This window comes from Manis javanica, chromosome 6, assembly GCF_040802235.1.
Source record: "Manis javanica isolate MJ-LG chromosome 6, MJ_LKY, whole genome shotgun sequence".
In the NCBI taxonomy this organism is placed as follows: Eukaryota; Metazoa; Chordata; class Mammalia; order Pholidota; family Manidae; genus Manis; species Manis javanica.
In genome coordinates, this window is record NC_133161.1 from 66,461,899 (window position 1) to 66,480,554 (window position 18,656).

The window sequence follows — 18,656 nt, forward strand, 5'->3', positions numbered from 1 at the left end:
CAGCTTGCTTTGTATTCTGCACATTGACTAACACTTCTCCAAACTAGATGCATAATGCTTTTATTCTAGTAAACAGCGCTCACCCTGAGACCCACTTTACAATTCTCTGGAGCATTCATTTCACCTCTTTCCTGTGTCCTAAGCTTGTTTCCTGGATTTCTTACTTTTTCTTTGTTAACTCTCTTTTTGGTGAGTGCAGCCAACTTATATTTGGAGAGTCTGCACAATGTAAGTTTTTTTAAAAATCTGGAATGTTTGGAAATATCTTTAATCTACCACTATATGTGAGTAATAGTGTGGCTAGTGTTTTGGTCTGGGTTCTCTTGAAAGCAGAAAACACAGTCTAATGCCGCCACAACTTTGCTCCAAGGGTGTAAACCATTCAGAGGACAGCCAGGCCCTGTTCTTCATGTGTACAAAACTTTGCTGAAATCTTGGTAATGGCATATATACAATCAGAAGGTAGCTTTAAAAAGCTAAAGAACTGGCCACTCTTAGGTCCCAAACCAGGTAACAGTCCCTGCCTACTTCCAGAGTGAAAGGCAAACCAACTGCTACTGAGAAGACTCTCCAGAAAGCTTTTTTTTTTCTGCTTCAGGAGAAAATTCCCTCTTCTGCTCTCCATGGTTTATTCTTCTTCACTGTTCCAGAAAAATTGTCAAAAAAAGACCTATTCTTTTGACATAAATTTAGGAGAGGGAGATGGGGTTGGATTGCCCACTCTAACCTACAGGTTTTATGGTTCAGACATAGCAATCATGATAGGCAGCTGTATATTCTCCCAAGTCCAGTTTGTTTTATAAATAATACCACATGTACTCCTCAAAAAACTAAAAATAGAAATACCATTTGACCCAGGAATTCCACTCCTAGGAATTTATCTGGAGAAAACAAAATCCCTGATTTGAAAAGATATATGCATCCCTATGTTTATTGCCACACTGTTTGCAATAGCCAAGACATGGAAGCAACCTAGTGTCCATCAGTAGATGAATGGATAAAGAAGATGTACATGCACACAATGGAATATTATTTAGCCATAAAAAGAAAAGAACTCTTGCTATTTGCAAAAACATGGATGGATCTAGAGGGTATTATGCTCAATGAAATAAGCCAAGCAAAGAAAGTGAAATACCATATGACTTTACTTATTTGTGGAATATAAAAACAAAGCAAAACAGAAGGAACATACAGCAGTAGACTCATAGGCATGGAGAAGTGACAAGTGGTTACCAAGGGAAGGGAAGTGGGTAGGACTGGGGGAAGGGGAAGGAGGACTGTTGAACCTCTGTGATGTACATTTGATAAAATAAAATAAAATAATAAAATATTAAAAAAGTAATTTTGTGAGAAGCATAGAATTACAACCTGAAATATGCAAAATAAATAAATAAATAAAAATAATACCACATGTGGGACAACAATCCATTTTGCTTTATGCCCCAAACAGGCCAGTTCCTCTTCATAGTCTTTATCACCAGGGTAAAGAAACAAACATCAGGAGCTTCTGTGAGCAAATATTTGAAGAAAAAGATGCACACAGTTTTCAAGAACAAATGATACTTTCAGGCATAGGATAGTCAAAAAGAAATTCTACGGAAAAATGCTAGCTCTGGAGGGCAATGGTTCTGCTAAAGATGTACTTAATTTGTACCAGCAGAACACAACTTTCATAATTTTTTTAAACCAGACTTAATTGTTCTTGTGCTCCTGATTACCAGGAAAAAGAATAAGCCTTGTTATGCTATACTGTAGTATAATATAAACCTTGTTATACTGTACTCATGTTGTCACTTTATTATTTCAAGTGTTTTTAAAACATTGTTTAGATTACCTTAAGTATCAAAACAATGATTACTGATATTGCAACATTAGGTGTAAATTAGTCAATATTGGGCTTATGAAATTTTCGTAGAAAGGCTTTGGATCTGAAGTCCATAAAAACTTTGATTTGTATTGTGTCCCTATGGTGGTAAAGCATTGCAGTAGAGTTTCTTTTTTAATACAGTTGTTTCTGACATTTCCCTTATAAAAGTCAGTGTGAAATGCTTTTTATTAGACTAGACTATTCTTCTACATGACTTTGCACGAGTTCAATGCTTCCTTAATATTTCTGTGATAAACAACCATCTTGGTGATATTTACGAAACAAAACAAATTTTCTTCCAAGAGACATTGAGGTTTTCATCTCTAGAAAGAGAAACCTGTTTGTAGCTCTTCAGTGACATTTCTCCATCTCTGAAAATAATTAAAAATCAACCAGGTTTTCCATTAACCTTAGTAGAGAATCAAGAAACATCCTGTGTGATCTTATGAGTCGTGTCCAGACTCATCTCTCATCATTTGTCCTATGCTGTCATCAGGCTCAAATACTTGCACTCCTTGGGGCACATCCTTTTACACCTCTTTTATACCTCTTTGTCTTTCCTGTTTCAGATCACCCTGCCTCTCTGGCAAACTTCCCATCCTTCAAGTCTCAGTTCTCTCTCATATAAGAATCATTTCTTCAGTCTCCCAGATGGTACCCTTTCTACATTCCCAGATTGCTTAACACTTACCATCTACTGGTATAGCCTTATTGCATTTGTATGTGTGTGTGCTTAAAATGGCAAATTTTATTTTATTTTTAAATTTATTTTTGTATTGAGGTACAAGTAATAAAATGTACCTACATATACTGAGGTACATACAATAAAAAGTCTTAGTTTATAGCTTGATGAATTTTGACGTGTATATACTCTTGTAACCATCACCATCTCAAGATATCAAACATTTTCACTAATTTCTTTTTTCCCCCTCACCTATTTCACTTATCCTCCCTACCTCCTCCCATATGCCAATCACCAGTGTGTTCTCTGTGTCTATGAGTCCATTTCTGTTTTGTTTGTTTTGCTTTTTGGATTCCAGATGTAAATCAAATTATATGGTGTTTGTCTTTCTCTGTTTGACTTAATTTCATTTGGCAGAATACCCTCTAGGTCCATCTGTGTTGTTGCAAATGGCAAAATTTCATTCTTTTTTATGGCTGAATAATATTCCATTGTATATATGTGCCACATCTTTTTTATATATTCATCTACTGATGCCTTATTGCATTTTAATCATTTTTTGTCTGTGTATCTCCTTCACTAGCTGTGAGTTTCTTTAGGTCAAGGACTGTGATTCATATATTGTTTAACCATAATGGAATATAGTGATCACATGTAAATATTAATAATAATTCCTTATTGTCATCAAATATTCATTGTTCAGACTTTTTGATTATTTTTCATTTTTTGTTTATTTGTTTATGTAGGACTCTAAGGATGTATGCACATTACAATTGGTTGATGTGTCTCTTAAATCTCTTTTCATCTGTAAGTACCTCCATTTTCTTTTCTTTAATCTTTAAATATATCTGCTGAAGAGTTGAGTGTTTTCTTTAGAGATTCCAGAAGTCTGGATGTTTGTGACTGTATACTCATTGCATTAATTTATTCAGGCTGCTATAATGCAATTCCATAGGTTTAAACAACACATTTTTATTTCTCATGGTTCTGGAGACTGGGAAGTCCAAGATCATAGTGCCAGCTGATTTGGTGTCTTGTGTCTCATCGCTGAAAAGTATTCCATTATTTGTATGTATGTCCCATCTTTCTATCCATGTGTGAATGGACACAGGTTGTCCATTCACACATGTCTTGGCCATTATGAATAATGCAGTGAACATGGGACTGCAGATGTCTCTCTGATATCCTGATGCCATTTCCTTTGGAGAATTATCCAGAAGTGGGATTACTGGATGATATGGTGGTTCAATTTTTAATTTTTTTGAGCAAACTTTGTACTGTTTTCTATTGTGGTTGCACCAATTTACATTCCCACCAGTAGTGCATAAGGATTCCGTGTTTCTCTACATGCTCACCAACACCTGTTATCTCTTATCTGTTTTGATAATAGCTATTCTAACAGGTGTGAGGTAGTATCTTGTAATTTTGATTTGCATTTCCCTGATGATTAGTGGTGTTGAGCATTTTTTCATGTACCTGTTTGGTATACAAAGACATACCATTTTTATGCTTTGTTTGGAAGAAATGTCTCTTCAGGTCCTCTTCCCATTTTTAAATCAGATTGTTTTTTTGTTTTTGGGGGTTTTTTTTGCTATTGAGTTGCATAAGTTCCTTATAGTTTTTGTTTTATTAATAGCTGGCTTCATCTTAATTTCTTTACTGTGCTTTCATTGAACTTATGTTGTTGCTCTTTTCAGTGTCTTTTGTTGAAATCTTGTTCATTAAATTTCAATCTTTTTATTTTGGAAGAAATTCATTTATGGCTGTACATTTCCTCCTGAGTACTTCCGTGGTTCCATACTCAAATTTTGATATAGAGATCTTCCATGTTTTGAAGAAACAAGTTCACAGAGCAGGTCTGAGACTGTTATCCTTCAAAAGACCTGCTTACAAGTTTGGCCCTCAGCTGGTATCTGGGAACTTGATCTGTAAACTCATTCCTTCACTGACATAAAAATTCTCCCTATATGATAAAGGCACCTCACTGTGCCAAACTGTTTGTACAAACAAGGTGCTTTATGCTGAACACCTGCTGTCCTTCTCAGTCTGGAATTTTGGTATGTGCTAGGCAGAGAGAGGGGCTCTATATGACCAGACCCCCAGTAAAAACGTTGGGTGCTGAGTCTCTGATGGGCTTCCCTGGGCAGAAACATCACACACTTATTGCTGCATTTTGTTGCTGGGAGAAGTGTGCTCTGTGTGACATGTCATAGGAGAGAGAGCATAAGGAAGCCTGCACATGGATTCTTCCAGACTCTGCCAGTATTTTCCTGTATGACCCACTGCAAATTCTTACTCCATCATTGTAATAAATCTTACCCATGAGTACAACTATAGACTGAGTTCCCTAAGTCCTTCTAACAACTCTCCAAACATGGGGATAGTATTGGGGACCCCTGACCCACATGGTTACTCAAAGTATTTTTCAACCCTCTCTTTTTTTTTATCTCTTTATCCCAACAATTACTTGGGAATCTGTTCCAGACTTTCCTCATATTAAATTTTATGGCAAAATGTTAACTTTTTATTCTATTGCAATGTGATATGTGATTATGGCTTATATAAGATGAATATTTTTATTTTTTTAGTTCAGTTGTAGCTTATTGCTCAAGTCTCTGAATGTTCCACATTTATTTTTTATAAAGGTGTCTATTTGATAAAGATTCTTAATTACGTAATTCAGTTCCTCTTGCACTTGCTTACTATTTGACTAATCGCTTGTTACTAAAAGACTGTAACTGTGAAAAATCTTTACAATTTATTACAGATGAGTACATTTTTAATACTGTTTAATATTTCTATTGGCTTCTACTTTATATATTTTGAACATATCTCATATTCATAAAGGTTCACTAGTCTTATGACTTTTTAGTAAATACCTCTTTTTATCAATATTCAATATTCTTTTTGATCCCCTGAAAGTTTTGAATTCTGTTTTGTCTGATAGTAATATTGCTATAAAAATAACTGTTTGGCAGATATACATTTTTAAATCTCTCTTTATTTTCAACTATTCTATATTACTTTTTTTCAGGTTTGCTTTTTGATAAGTAATAATAACTGGATTTTCTTTTTTTATCAACCTAACAGTCTGTCTTTAATAGGTCTGAAAATACTGCCACATTTATCAAAAGTATGGATACATTTGGTTTATTCTTACCATAGTTTTTTCTTTTTTGGCAAAAACATTTTTAAGGCTTTCTTGCCTTCTATGGTGAGATTGTGTTTGCAACATTTTCCTCCTTCTGCTTTGATAGTTATACATTCATCTATTCTTTTTACGCTCAGCTTGTCCACATTTTTAGTTCACATACACAAAACATTTTCTTCTAAAAAAGTTAAGTCAAATATATCTATGTACTACCATTCTTCTCAACAGGTCAGAAACTTAGCATGCAAATTTTATTCCCTTTCACACTCTCCTTACTCTCCCAACTAACTCTCTGGTTGACATCTTATGGAATTTTACTTCCAGATGGTTTATTTAACACACACATACACAGAGACAACTGATTTCAATTTAGACTTTTTAAAGTGATTGCTCTGTTACCATGTTTCTTGCTTATTACTTTCTTCTAGATTTATTTGTCTTTTTCCTGAAATATATCCCATAATAATCCTTAAAAAATGTGGATGGTAAACTTTCTGAGGTTTTGTATGTTTGAAAATGTCCTTAATTTGTGAAAGAGGCTGAATGGCTGAATATATTCCACTGACCCTAGCAAGATCAATTCTCAGACTATAGTGGAACTTTGATCTTCATCAATTGAATATATAAATTTTTTCAACCATCTCTATTCTAGAAGAACAGGCATCAAGCTATTCTCCTGTTGTGGTGGTTTTAATAAAGGCTTAAGCTAACAGCTTTTAGTTGGTTTTTCTTCTTTCACAAATTCATTCTCGTTGTCAGATGATAGTTTGGCTAAATACTATTTTCCTTAGGGATTTTAGATTTTGTTTCCTTATTTTATGGCACCTGGTGTTGCTGATGAGAAGTCTGTGTTCTGCAGAAGTCAGATCTCTATTCCAGGGTTGGCCCTTCTGCAGTTTGCTGCCAGGCCATGGCTTCCTGCCTTGGCTTCCCATATACTTTTTTAGGGATCTGGATAACTTTTGGTCCACTGGAAGTCCTTATTCTGCTTTTCACAAATCCCAGTGAAGTTACTAATTTCTTAAAAAATATAACTTAAAAGTCATTTATTATTATTTAATCTTAAGAAGAGGAGATTTCAGCATGTGCTCAAATTAAAACATTATTTTTGTTTGGATGGGTCCATATGAAACTCAGGAATTCTTTATCCTTGGGAAATAGAATTGAGTGTCCTGAGGACTCTTATTTTTACTGTATGTATTTCTCTACTTGAATATCTGTTTATTCATTTTCTTTTGATTCCAAATAATGGAGTGCATGATGCAGTGGACATCATCCTTTTCTACCTCCAAATGTACCCACCAGCTTTCTCCACCTGTTTTGTGAGTACCCTGGCTGTGCTGCTTACCAGTGTGGACAGCCTGGAGGGCTCCAAGTCCTCTGTTTCCGGTTGCATTTGTCCAGTGGGAGGAGAGTGAGACTGGGGCATTTATTCCCTGGCCTCTGCACTCTCCCTCCCCCGCAGAGACTTGACTACCCTTATTTTGTTCCATCCTCCTACTAAAGACACAGGCTGCCAGGCAGCCCTTTGCACCCAAGAGACCATCACTTCTCCATCTTGAGTCTTCAGGCCTAGGGGTAGCTAGGGTGCTGGTCTGGAGAACCACATCCCATTGCTGGCTTATCAACACCCTGCTCACACCTTTGTGATTATTGAATTCCTCTAAAATCATTCAGCTTGAGTGCCATTTGCTGTTGCCCTGGGCTCTGACCAAAACCAAAACTAAAACAAAACCAAAACACACAAAAAACCAAATCAATAAAGTATTCAATTAATTATATAGATTGGGCTTCTGAACAGAATAAAATATTTAAGAAGGAATATAGGTGAAAAAGACATATTCCAGTTAAAGGGAATATGCCACAGAGAGAAAGTAAATAGGAAATATTTTGTGAGTATACACTTAAAGCTGAAGTTTCTCTCCTTTTCCTCCCTGCTCCTGTGGCTGGGTTTCTGGGCGTGGAGGGAAAGCAGGCGTGACTGAGGGCTTGCTAAGAGGCAGGTCCTAGCGCAGCCTTGCAGAATCCGGCTGCAGGGACTGATGGGCTCTCACACAGGGAGGGGCTGGCGGGCTACCTAGCGCAGCCAAGGAGACGCTCAAGTGCTGCGTGTGTGACAGCTTTAGTTTGTGTGGCAGCTATTTACCACCCGCCCACAATGCTGCTTCTTCAGTGTGCCTGTAAGAGTGCTTTTTAGTGGCTATAATACAGCAGTAGTTTTCTCACTAACAATGAATAACTAACAATGGCAACAGGTGACATTCGCTGAACACTTGCTGTGTGCCAGAGACTGTGCTCAAAGCTTTACTCGCATCATGTCCCACAGCTCTCACCTAAGTTCCACGCTGGATCTGGCCCATATCTATACTCATGGATACCATCATTAGTCCAGTTTTACTGATGAGGAGATGAGGCAGAAAAAATGTAGAGCCTTGCCCATCGTCACATGGCCATTAAGTGATGGAGTCAGTATTCAAACCTGAGCGGTTTGACTCTGAGCTCCACACTCTTATGCATAACACTTGTTCCTTCTTGGTGTTATATCTATGCAGAAATATGTATGTATATATAATGTAGAAATGTTTCTGTGTGCCTCACATACCATATATATTGTTCCATGTCACTGGATACACCATAATACCATTTTAAGTAACAGCATAATTTTCAGTTGTATCAATATGGCAGTTTGCTTAATCAACCTCATTGTTAAGATATTAATTTGCTCTGTTAGTTCCCCCTAATAATTCCTTTCTAATACCCGCTCCTCTCATAATCTCTGACCCCAACATTTTTTAGAGTTTCATATCCTTATATGCAAAACAATAATAATAATTCTTTCTCAGTGAGTGAGTAAATATATATGGTAGCTATGTGATTATGTTTATTATATATTACAATTATTAAATAGAACATTAAATGCATTGCTGTTGGGGTGGGGCTATAGATGACTCTGATCTTCCCCATTTTGCTGATTATAGTGTAATTTGTAATATTTAAATGAGTTTGTTAGTGCTTTTTTAAAACAAATTATTCACTTAAAGATATAAAGATCAAAATATGGTTTACTCTCCTGTCTCAGTCTCTGTGCACTTAGGACAGGATTCCAAGAACACTTTTAACCTATCCCCTTACATAAATACCCAAGTGCCTTCCTCTGATTGCTCTGTATGTATTCCTGGTGCAGATGCTTCTGCTTGAGGGTCATGGGAAACAGCAGTTCACAGGCACTCCTGAGGAAATGCTGGAAAGGGGCTCCTGTCTTCATCACAGGAGTGAGGCTGTATCAGCCTCCCCCACGCTGCCCCTCTCTGAATTCTGATGACCTTTGTAAGAGTTTGGTTTGGTGTTTTCATTCTAGTGAGACTCATGCACTGGTGCACTTATACCCAGGCTCCAAGCAGGGCTGAAATGGCACTGTGCTGTTGTTCTACTGAACACAGAAATAACAGTGAAATGCATCTTTAAAATAGATGATTATCCTATTGTAAAAGGGAATCATAGCCATATATGAACAACTCTTTGTATTCCAAAATGTAATTGCTTTCTCCATAAATGATCTCATGCCAAATAACTGAACCAAAAAAAAAATAATGCATGTTTGTATTAGAGACAACAGAGATTACATTTTAGTCATTTTCCTTAAGAAAGAGAAATTTGGTAGCTTTGTTTCATTATTTAGCAGCCAAAATAGCTTTGAACACATTTCCTCTACTGAAAGAAAGGTTGCTAATTTGACATAAATGTTAATGAAAGAGTAAGACCCAATTCTCAAGATATTTTTTCTTTTATTTAAAATGTTAACTACCACAACACATTATACAATGGAATGAAGACCTTGGAGTCACATTAAAACTTTTAAAACATCTCTATATAATCGCAAAATGTGAAACATGCTGTAGGGGTACAAATACAGTCTGATACCAGTCTCATTCCATTTCCACCATAAAAACAAATTGAGAAGCACAAGCCTGCCTGTGAGCTTTCTTTCCTTGGGCAGTAGCTGACATGACTGCTTCCATGAACCAAAAATGATTCCTTTTTTGGACACTATATCATTGACACGTTTTTACAATTTCATTGAACACTGCACTTTGTTGAGAAATTACCACTGATTTCTACTTCTGAAGGAGTACCAAGTTAGAATTACAACACGCTTGTATGACACATATTGGTACAATATGAAAAATAAACACGTGTTGAGTTTTCAACTCAAAACAACAATTATCACTAAATAAATAATTATTCCTTATAGTGCATGTCTCATTTTACCTTTTATTGGCCACTGACACAATTGAAGCTCAATAAATAACATGTTATGTAGTTTATTTACGTCTTCTTTCATAATTCTGCATTGCACTCCTTTCATAAGCCACTGGGAACAAAGAGAAGATAAAGGGTTTTTAAAGAGGATTTGCTAAAGGCATTAAAGCTCAAGACAATTTTAAACTGATAATGACTTTCTCCCTTCATTTAAGTATTTCTGTGAGTTTTATTGCACATCTTCCAATCTTGCCTCAGTCTCTATCCTGATTGGAAGTGATCTAACCACAGAATGCTTGGTTACTTTGGTCCGCCATCATATATCTGGTGCCCCCAAAGTGTATTTCCACAATATGTTGAAATGTTGATTCTCAACAACTTTCACAAGCAGTGGCAGATACTGATGGTGAATTATAGAAAGGGAAATGCCTACAGTAACCAGGAATAGTAGTAGGATGAAAACAAAATGAGGAATTTTTGTTCTAGGACAGAGTTAACAAACTACAGGCCATGGGTCAAATCCAGCCCATCACCTTTTCTTATAAATAACATTTTATTGGAACATGCTACCCATTCATTTTTATACTGTCTATGGCTAATTTAGCATTAAAATGGCAGATCTGAGGAATGGCTACAGAGATGGCATGTCTCAGAAAGTCTACAATACTTAATATCTGGCTCTTTACAGAAGAAGTTCGGTGATTACTGTCATAGCATTACCTTATAGAGTGAGGGTCTCTTCCTGTCTTCAGGATACCTCCCACTGGTGAATTGTCCTTGAGACTAAAAACAACCTCATTGTCTACAGGGAGGGCAACATCTAAACACAACACAGTGTAACTTACTTCCTAGTGCCCTAATGGCCTGTGAAAGATTAATCACTGCTTCCAAAGGTACTTAATATATAGCTAGGAAGTAACTTAAGTACTTTGACTAGACAAAAAAATATCCAAAATTTACTGTATTATATTATATTATGTATGATTTCAAGAGGTCTGGAATCACAAAAGGGAAAGAATCACACAGCTGTGATTAATATACTAAAATATATTTTTCATAATTTTAGCTGATAATTTATACACTTAAATTTATATCATAGTAAAACTGTGTATTTTAAAGTTCAGTATGTTCTTTATAAAGTACTGAGTTAAAACAGAAACAGTAGAAAGGACTGTCAAAGATATTCAGGAATCACAGGTGCCAGTCTAAATCTTCTCAGCAAGAAGGTAGTAAAGGTTCCACTGCTAGCACTTCCCCTTTTACCACTCACCAGATAATCTTTAGTATCCAACACTCCCCTAAGTGAGATTAATAACAACTTGAATGTTTTTATGTCAATCATGTATGTACTTCTCAGGTGGAACAGTGTGAGCCCAAACTGGGCAGTTCTGAAGCACAGAAAAGTCCACTTCTCATCCTGGTTTGTTTATACTAGGAGGAGGATGACTAGCACAGGTTCAGTTCCTGACAAGTTTTAGGTAACATGATTCTTTCCCTCAGAAAAGTGAGGTAAATGCTAATGTAAACAAGCAACGACAGATTTGTGATTTAACTAGAACACAATGTCCTCTTAACTAGAAGCAGAGTTTCCTAACTTACTCTTGAACCATCTAAAACCACACGTAAATTTGTGGGTATATGAACTGATGAGGGTTTCTCGGGGAAGAGGGCTTCCCAATTTCTCAGATTGTCAAAGGGGTCTGTAACCACAAAAGGGCCCGATGGCTGTAGATGATGATAACCTTGTCTCACAGATTATATGAAAAGATCTCTGATTGAGTATAGATTATATTTTTGCCCATTTTTTCTTTTATATTTTCTTAACTAAAATGGAGGAGCAAAGATTTTGTCATAAACTGATTCTGATTCATTATGGTGATTCTATTTATTATTACCTATAATTATATTAGTACTTTAAGTTCATTTAATAGCATTTAATCTGTTCTAAATTGTACCATATCTATATTATTTGTAAAGTTAAGCATGTTCTGAAATCTATATAAATTCCAGAAATGGAAAGGTGATGACCAATATGATTATCACGAAAACTACAGTTATATAAGGGTGGTGGACACTTATGGTACAAGTGGTTTGAATTTATATTCCATTTCCAAAAGCTGGACAATCATACATATTCATACAACACTTAAAGTTTTTCATTAGGCACACTGGTAACTTCTTTAAAATTAAACTTGAGCAGCCTCAAAATTACTAATGAAGAAATACAAATGCAGTGTCTAAATATGTAGAGAACCAATATAAATATGAGGATACATCATTTTTGCATAGCTTTTCTAGATAATTAAGCCAGCATATTTTAGTTACAGATTTTTTAGAAACTTGAAATATTTGAAATGGATAAGATAGCTGCTGATTATTTTCTGATTAATCACATGATTAGTATTATAATTCTATTTTCACTGAAAATGAAATAAAGAGAATTTGAATGGTTTTCCCAAGGAACCTAAACTAAGGACTAAAGGCTTGAATGTGCTTAATAAAATTAGTCTCTATGAAAATGATATAGAGGTATTTAACCTTGAAAATAATGTGATGAATGAGATAAAAGAGTTTTCAGATATATATATGTGGCATTTACATAGTAGATAGAAACTAAAGAGAAAAAAAGAAATATGCAACCTTTATGCCAAAGGAAAGAGTTGTTCAGAATTTAAATGGGTTATGAGAATTGTGGCATTCTTTCTAAAGGCTTTATAGCAAGAATGGGTTTTAACCCTCTAGGATGATTTGATAGTGTTCCTTTTGAAGGTACTGAAATGGACTATATTATTCTCGGACTCTCAAACATCCATCAGGATGTTTGGAATTTGAGCTTCTATAACTTCATGAAGAGTAAGTGATTTGTGTAAGTGGATTTGTTTGTTTTCATTTATTCATTATTACGTTGGAAGATGGTAATGTCTTGTAAGACTTCCAATTAGCTTGGTAATAAGTGAAAACTGGTCGTATTTCTCACATCCGCCACCACCCTTACTTCAGTAAGGTTAAATGTAACTTATTTAACAGATACAAGGGAAACAGTATTATACTAGCCCAAAGTTTTAGGCTAGGTAATGATTAAATGGGGGCAGATACCAGTAAGGCCAGTGGTTTGAGGAAGATAAATGGATAGTGTATTGATATTAGCTAAATCAACTATAAATCTGTTCTTAATTTATTGCAATTAGAGTTTTTTCACCATCCTTATTTTAATTTGTTATTCCTTTTTAATGCTTTGAAAACTATGCTTTTAAAGAAAACAATAGAAGTAAATCCAAGATAGTGTCTACTTTTAGTCATTGTTTTATACATACCAGAATTTAAAGCTCTTTTGCCCATTAGTCCAACAAAGGAATCTGTTTTATGCCCTGGAAAAATACATTTAGGGGTATTTTAATATGTATATCTTTGAGGAAATAAACTATTATAACTAGTGCCCCCAAAAAAGCAAGCTGCCAAATGTATGCTTATATAATAAATATATAACTATTTCATGTTTTGGTAAGCCATAAGAAAAGAAGATTCTTAATAAGTCTTTTAAGTCACACTAACACAATACAGTGAAAGCACTTTTCTTAATTCTTTATCTTTGAAATATTAGCAAGTACATGTGCTTCATATTTTATCTGTATATATATGTTATATATACATATTTTATATACATTTTATGTATTTTATATATATGTATAAAACATTTTAAACATTGTTGCTGTTTGAGCTAGCTTTGATTTTTTTAGGGTGTCAGTTTCACATTTGTTGTAACAGAAATATCCAAGCCTATTCCCTCATATTACTAAATATGTTGTATTTCTCAGGAACTGAGCCTTTGTTAATTCAGATCCCTACACCTGATAATTATAAACTTCTAAAAGGTCACTATTTCTGTTTTATTGGATTTTTAAAAATAATCCTTTTGGAAAAGTATGTTAGCTTTGACACTAATGTAGTACACTTATTTTCATTACATTTTCATATACATGCTGTATAATTCTCTTGAAAGTCAAATCCTTAGAAAGTAAATATGAGTAAGATTTACTTTTTAAAGATGAAGTCTTTGAAAAAGGTTATTATTTCAACCCCAGTGGGAGAGTCTCCTTGTTCACATGGTGTTAGTTGAGAATAGGGCTGCTGTCTTAATGTGACCTATGCTCATCCAGTAAACCAAAACCCAAGTTGGGGTCAATGAGAGGACCCTAGCTTCCTGTCAGCTCTGGTTCCATTCACTGGGAAACTGGGATCTGATGACCATCAAGTGCCACAATTCTGCCATCTTCACTGTGCTAAGAAATGTTTCCCGGCGCTTTGATAGATTAAAGTTTTCCATTCAATTATGGGATCACAAAACTGCATTTCTACCTATATTGACCTTTAATATGGATTCTTTACATACATTAACTTGATCCTCTTAATTGCCTGCTGGATTATCCTAATAAATGATATCATAATGGATCCAACATACTGCAAAGAGGTTGGGATGCCCATAAATGCTTTTTTTTTTTTTTGTTTGTTTGTTTTTTGCAGTGAAGTGGTGGGAAGAGGGCTGTAAAGGGATGGGAATGTGTGGTCTTTCTTACCCCAGGATTGAAATTTTTATCTAAAACTAACAATTTATAGGAGTTAAAGGATGTCTTTATTTTTTTTTTAAGCAGCTTAAAATAACAACAAATATCTCACACTTTTTGTTGGTCAGGAATTCACCAACAGTTTAGCTGCGAGTGGAAGAATTTTTAACAATGCATCATTTAGGTAAATAGATACATCTACACAACAGAGCTTTAAACAATCATGATCTAAATGTAATATGAGTCTCTTCCATTCTTATATTGTCTTAATTAAAAATATTAAGTCCTGAATTACAATAGAAAACATTATATAAAGTGGAATCCAATCTAATTTACATTTGAGTTTGAGAAATGTAAAAATAATTTGGAACTTACTTTTATGAGAGATCTGTCCACGTCCTAGAAGAAAAAAGGATAAAATTAGCAAATGTAATAGATTTATTTTACAGGAGCTACATTATATTTTTTAGAGAAAATAATAAAATAAATTTTTAAAATATGTAACATTTCCTGTTCACATACTATCCTAAGGAATATAGCAGAACAACAAATTATTAACAATAAGACCAAAATATCTTAAACAAAAGCAATATTTTTTAAGCACTCTCTATGGGCCACAGATTCAAACCCAGGACTATGAGGATTCAGAGGCCTGTTACTGTTTCATGTTTGGTAAGCCTTTAGAAATGAAGATTCTTAATAAGTCTTTTAAGTGACACTAAGACAATACAGTGAAAGTACTTTTCTTAATTCTTTATCTTTGAAATATTAGCAAGTACATGTGCTTCATATTATATTTTATCTGTATATATATGTTATATATACATATTTTATATAAGTATTATGTATTATATATATGTATAAAACATTTTAAACATTGTTGCTGTTTGAGCTAGCTTTCCGCTTTCTTGTAAAAAACACACCTTCGGGGCAGGCTACCATTTGACACTCAAGAGAGGGAGAGATGCAAATCCATCTCTAGAATAATCAGACATTTATCAAGAATCTGTATTTCAGCCCATGAAAGACTTTCTTCACTTTCCTACATGTGCATTCACAATGGTAAAATAAAGATTTATGGAAATGTTTACCATAAAGAGCCTTTAACAGAGCCACTTGTTTTTCAATTGAGGAATCTGACAAGAAACAACTGGCATTAACTATTTGCACATTCTACTGATGGTGTGATGAATTCAAGGAAATTGAATATTTCTATTATGAAACACCGCGCAGCTAAATCTTATCTGTCCCCGTAGACTAAAATCAGTTTCCACATGCACTTAGACCATTCCAGCACTACCCCCGAGAGCCCCGGGCCTCCCCCTTGCTTGTCAGTTCGGATCTTAAGTCAACGGCACACTTTGCTAAGGTTGGTTCCTGTTCTTGGATTGGGTTACTCTGTACTGTGAGCCATGCAAAACGCATCTCTCCCTCCCTCTGGGGCAACGCATCTCTCCCTCCCTCTGGGGCATGTGCGTATGTTAGTGAGGTGAGGAGCTGGAGTGGTGTCCCGGGGAAATACACCCCTTGCGGGGTGGAAATTTCTACTCAAAGAGCAAGAGAGACTGGGTGTTATGAGAACGCGCGAGGAGAGCGGGCGGGTTGCCCAGAGACAGAGGGATGGCTGCCCCTCTCACCAGCATCCCGTTTGCCCATCAGTCCGAAGAACTGCTGAGGCTTAGGTCTCCGGGCGATTCTCTGCAGAAGATGCTCAAAGGGCTCTGGTAGCTCCTCCTGGGGAACAGACGCACGGGAAAACGGGGGTGTAGGCAACCAGCTCCAGGCGCCGGGAACCCGGAGTCATTCCCGTCGTGCGCTCTAGCCCTGGGCGAATCCCGGCTGACAGCGGCGGGGCCCCACCGGGCCTGGGCAGGTCAGCCTGCTCCGCAGGGAGGGGAGAGGAGGCCTCTCCCACGCTGGGGCGCTCGCTTTCTCCTCCGCTCCCCGCGGACCTCGGGGCCAGCGCCGCCGCCCCAGGCTCAGTCTTTGCTAGTTAGCAGGCAGCCCAGCGTCTCCCGGCCCAACGTGCTTTCCGCTCTTTCCTCCCAGCCTAGAGACCCTCACTCATCTGCCAAGCGGCCACGTGACTTTGTCTGGACTCTGGTGCCGGCACTGGAGACGCCTCACCGCCCTAAATACACACAGGTGTGTGCCGGCCGTGGGGGAGCGGCTTTCACCGTTGCCGCTAGGCGCGCTCCAATTGCACCTGTAGCCTGCGAACCATGTAAAGGAAAATTTGCGGCTACGTCCTCAGATCCGTAAAATAAATGTCAAGGCAGGGAATTAGCTTCCCAACTGCCTTGGCCCTTTTGAATCCCTGAGCAGCTCCTCCCTTGTCCCCGCTTCGGGCCGCGTCCAGCGCGCCCTCCTCGGCCCCTCCCCAGCGTTTCCAAAAGCCCCGAAACCTCCGTTACCCGGGATGAAACGTGAGGACCCCGGGCTCATCAGGGAGGGCATTATTCCCGGGAGTTCCCGATACCCGACGGTGCAGTCCTCGGGAGGAAGCTTGGATCATGGGCACAAAATTTCTTGCGGGACCCACGGAAGGTCATTCCCTTACACTCCCCTCCGTGTCTCCAACGCCCCAGTCGCGCTCGCGGTGCCTGCCTGGCTAATTAGATGTTGTCGCGGGGGAGAGTGCCAGCTCTCCAAGCCCAGGAGGAACGGCACAGGCGGGCTTGGGACCGCGTCTCACCTTGATCTGGTCGCTGTCGGACCAATCGGACCAATAATTCAGATCATCGTTGGTTCCGATTTCTTCTGCAAACAGCTGAGTGGAGACGAGAAAAAAGACGGCCAAGGCCACGAGGATTTTCATGTTGGATTTCTGGAAATAGGGGGGAGAAACCAAGTAGAGAAAAATATTGCAGGTGGCTATCCAAGAATCAAGGCAGCTGAATTTTCGATCCCACAGCGGAACTCAGGGCCGATTGAACCAAGATAAAAATCCCAAGGGCTAAAGTCCCGCGGGTACTCTTTAGGGAAGAGAATCGTGCTCCAAAGCTTCTCAAATTCCCTTCGCCGGGGTTCCCAATTAGCCCAACCTCCTACCCGCCGATCCACACCTTCAACCAGGAGGCTACAAGTGGAAGACAAAGAGGGACACTGGCATTTGGGATACCCGTCTTCCCACTGTTCCCCTCTGTCTCTCGCCCCAGCGGCCCATCCAGCGCTGCCAGCAGCCACCGCGGCGCGACGCGCGGCGCGGAAAGCGCTTCTGGCCCGGCGCAGGCACTTACTGCGGCGGACAGGCCCGCTGGTTTCCTCCCGCCGGTCTGAGCGCACGCCCGTCGCCCCGCGCTCTCGGTCTCCGAGCGGTGCAGGAGGTCGCAGCGCGCCCTTTTGCTTGCTGGGCGCCGCGCGGTATTTATCCGAGGCTCAAAGAGCCTCGAGGCCACGTGATACGCTCCCCACGCTACTTTCTGCTCAATATTTAATTAGTCGCCTCTTCTCCCTTATCTTGCTTCTGATTGAGTTTCCGAGACGGTAACCCGTCGGTGCCCGTGACATCTGGACCCAAGTGGGTTCAAACTGACGCAATTACAGGAAAATCGAGATCTCACCATCCAATCCCGCGCAGCCAGTCTTCTTCCGTCTGCAGATGTGACGCCCCCTCCCCTCTCCTACCGATCAGGGTTCCATGACATCTGAAATTACTCATCAGAACTGAATAAAATGACTCACTCCTCGGACTTCGGCAACTTTTCCATCCCTTGAGACGGCAGGATACGTTGTGCTTTTAAGGATGGCCAATTAAGGTATTAAGATATTGTCATCGGAAATCATGCTCAGAAAGGAACTCTTCAAAGTGTGTGTGTGTGTGTGTGTGTGTGTGTGTTGGGGCTGGGGGGACCACGAAAGCGTTTTCTTCCCTTCTATTTCATCAGCAGATGAAGCATTTTTCTTTGAGCAGACCATTCTTCTCCCAAATCAGCTAAAATACTGGCGTTTCTTCAGCATTACAAAAGGATTTTCAGTCCCATAGTATTTTAGATAATGGATGCAGATTTATTTTACATTTTGGAGAAAAAGGAATTTGAACGTGGTACTGTACTAGAACTTCTGTATCAGTGCCATTCTAGGACATCTTCTGTTCCAAGCTTGCTAAGTCTTCCTTACCTCACCCACGAGCAG

At 38.1% G+C, this 18,656-nt stretch overlaps 1 protein-coding gene across 7 annotated transcripts; it reads right to left on the bottom strand.

The window, feature by feature from the left end:
* Positions 1–9,473: 9,473 nt before the first annotated feature.
* On the bottom strand, positions 9,474–18,362 carry TAC1 (tachykinin precursor 1). 7 transcript variants are annotated; one of them, XM_017658511.3, is made up of 8 exons: positions 17,762–18,362; positions 17,218–17,349; positions 16,160–16,256; positions 15,614–15,658; positions 14,898–14,921; positions 13,275–13,328; positions 10,681–10,743; positions 9,474–10,072 (listed from the first exon to the last, which is right to left on the bottom strand). In XM_017658511.3, exons 2-7 carry the CDS (start codon positions 17,338–17,340, stop codon positions 10,709–10,711), a joined length of 378 nt encoding a protein of 125 aa, XP_017514000.1. In that variant the 5' UTR covers positions 17,341–17,349; positions 17,762–18,362; the 3' UTR covers positions 9,474–10,072; positions 10,681–10,708. The 7 variants fall into 7 exon arrangements, with proteins under 7 accessions (XP_017514000.1, XP_073094903.1, XP_017513982.1 ...); XM_073238802.1 differs by lacking the exon at positions 13,275–13,328 and having other exon boundaries at positions 17,762–18,359; XM_017658493.3 differs by lacking the exon at positions 10,681–10,743 and having other exon boundaries at positions 17,762–18,357.
* Positions 18,363–18,656: the final 294 nt, after the last annotated feature.

Coding starts and splice junctions, on each gene's coding strand:
- TAC1 (XM_017658493.3), bottom strand. CDS start 17,340: ATGAAAATCCTCGTGGCCTTGGCCGTCTTTTTTCTCGTCTCCACTCAG. Junction 16,257..17,217: donor CCGACAGCGACCAGATCAAG/GTGAGACGCGGT, acceptor TCTGTTCCCCAG/GAGGAGCTACCAGAGCCCTT. Junction 15,659..16,159: donor GATGGGCAAACGGGATGCTG/GTGAGAGGGGCA, acceptor GTTTCTTGTCAG/ATTCCTCAATTGAAAAACAA.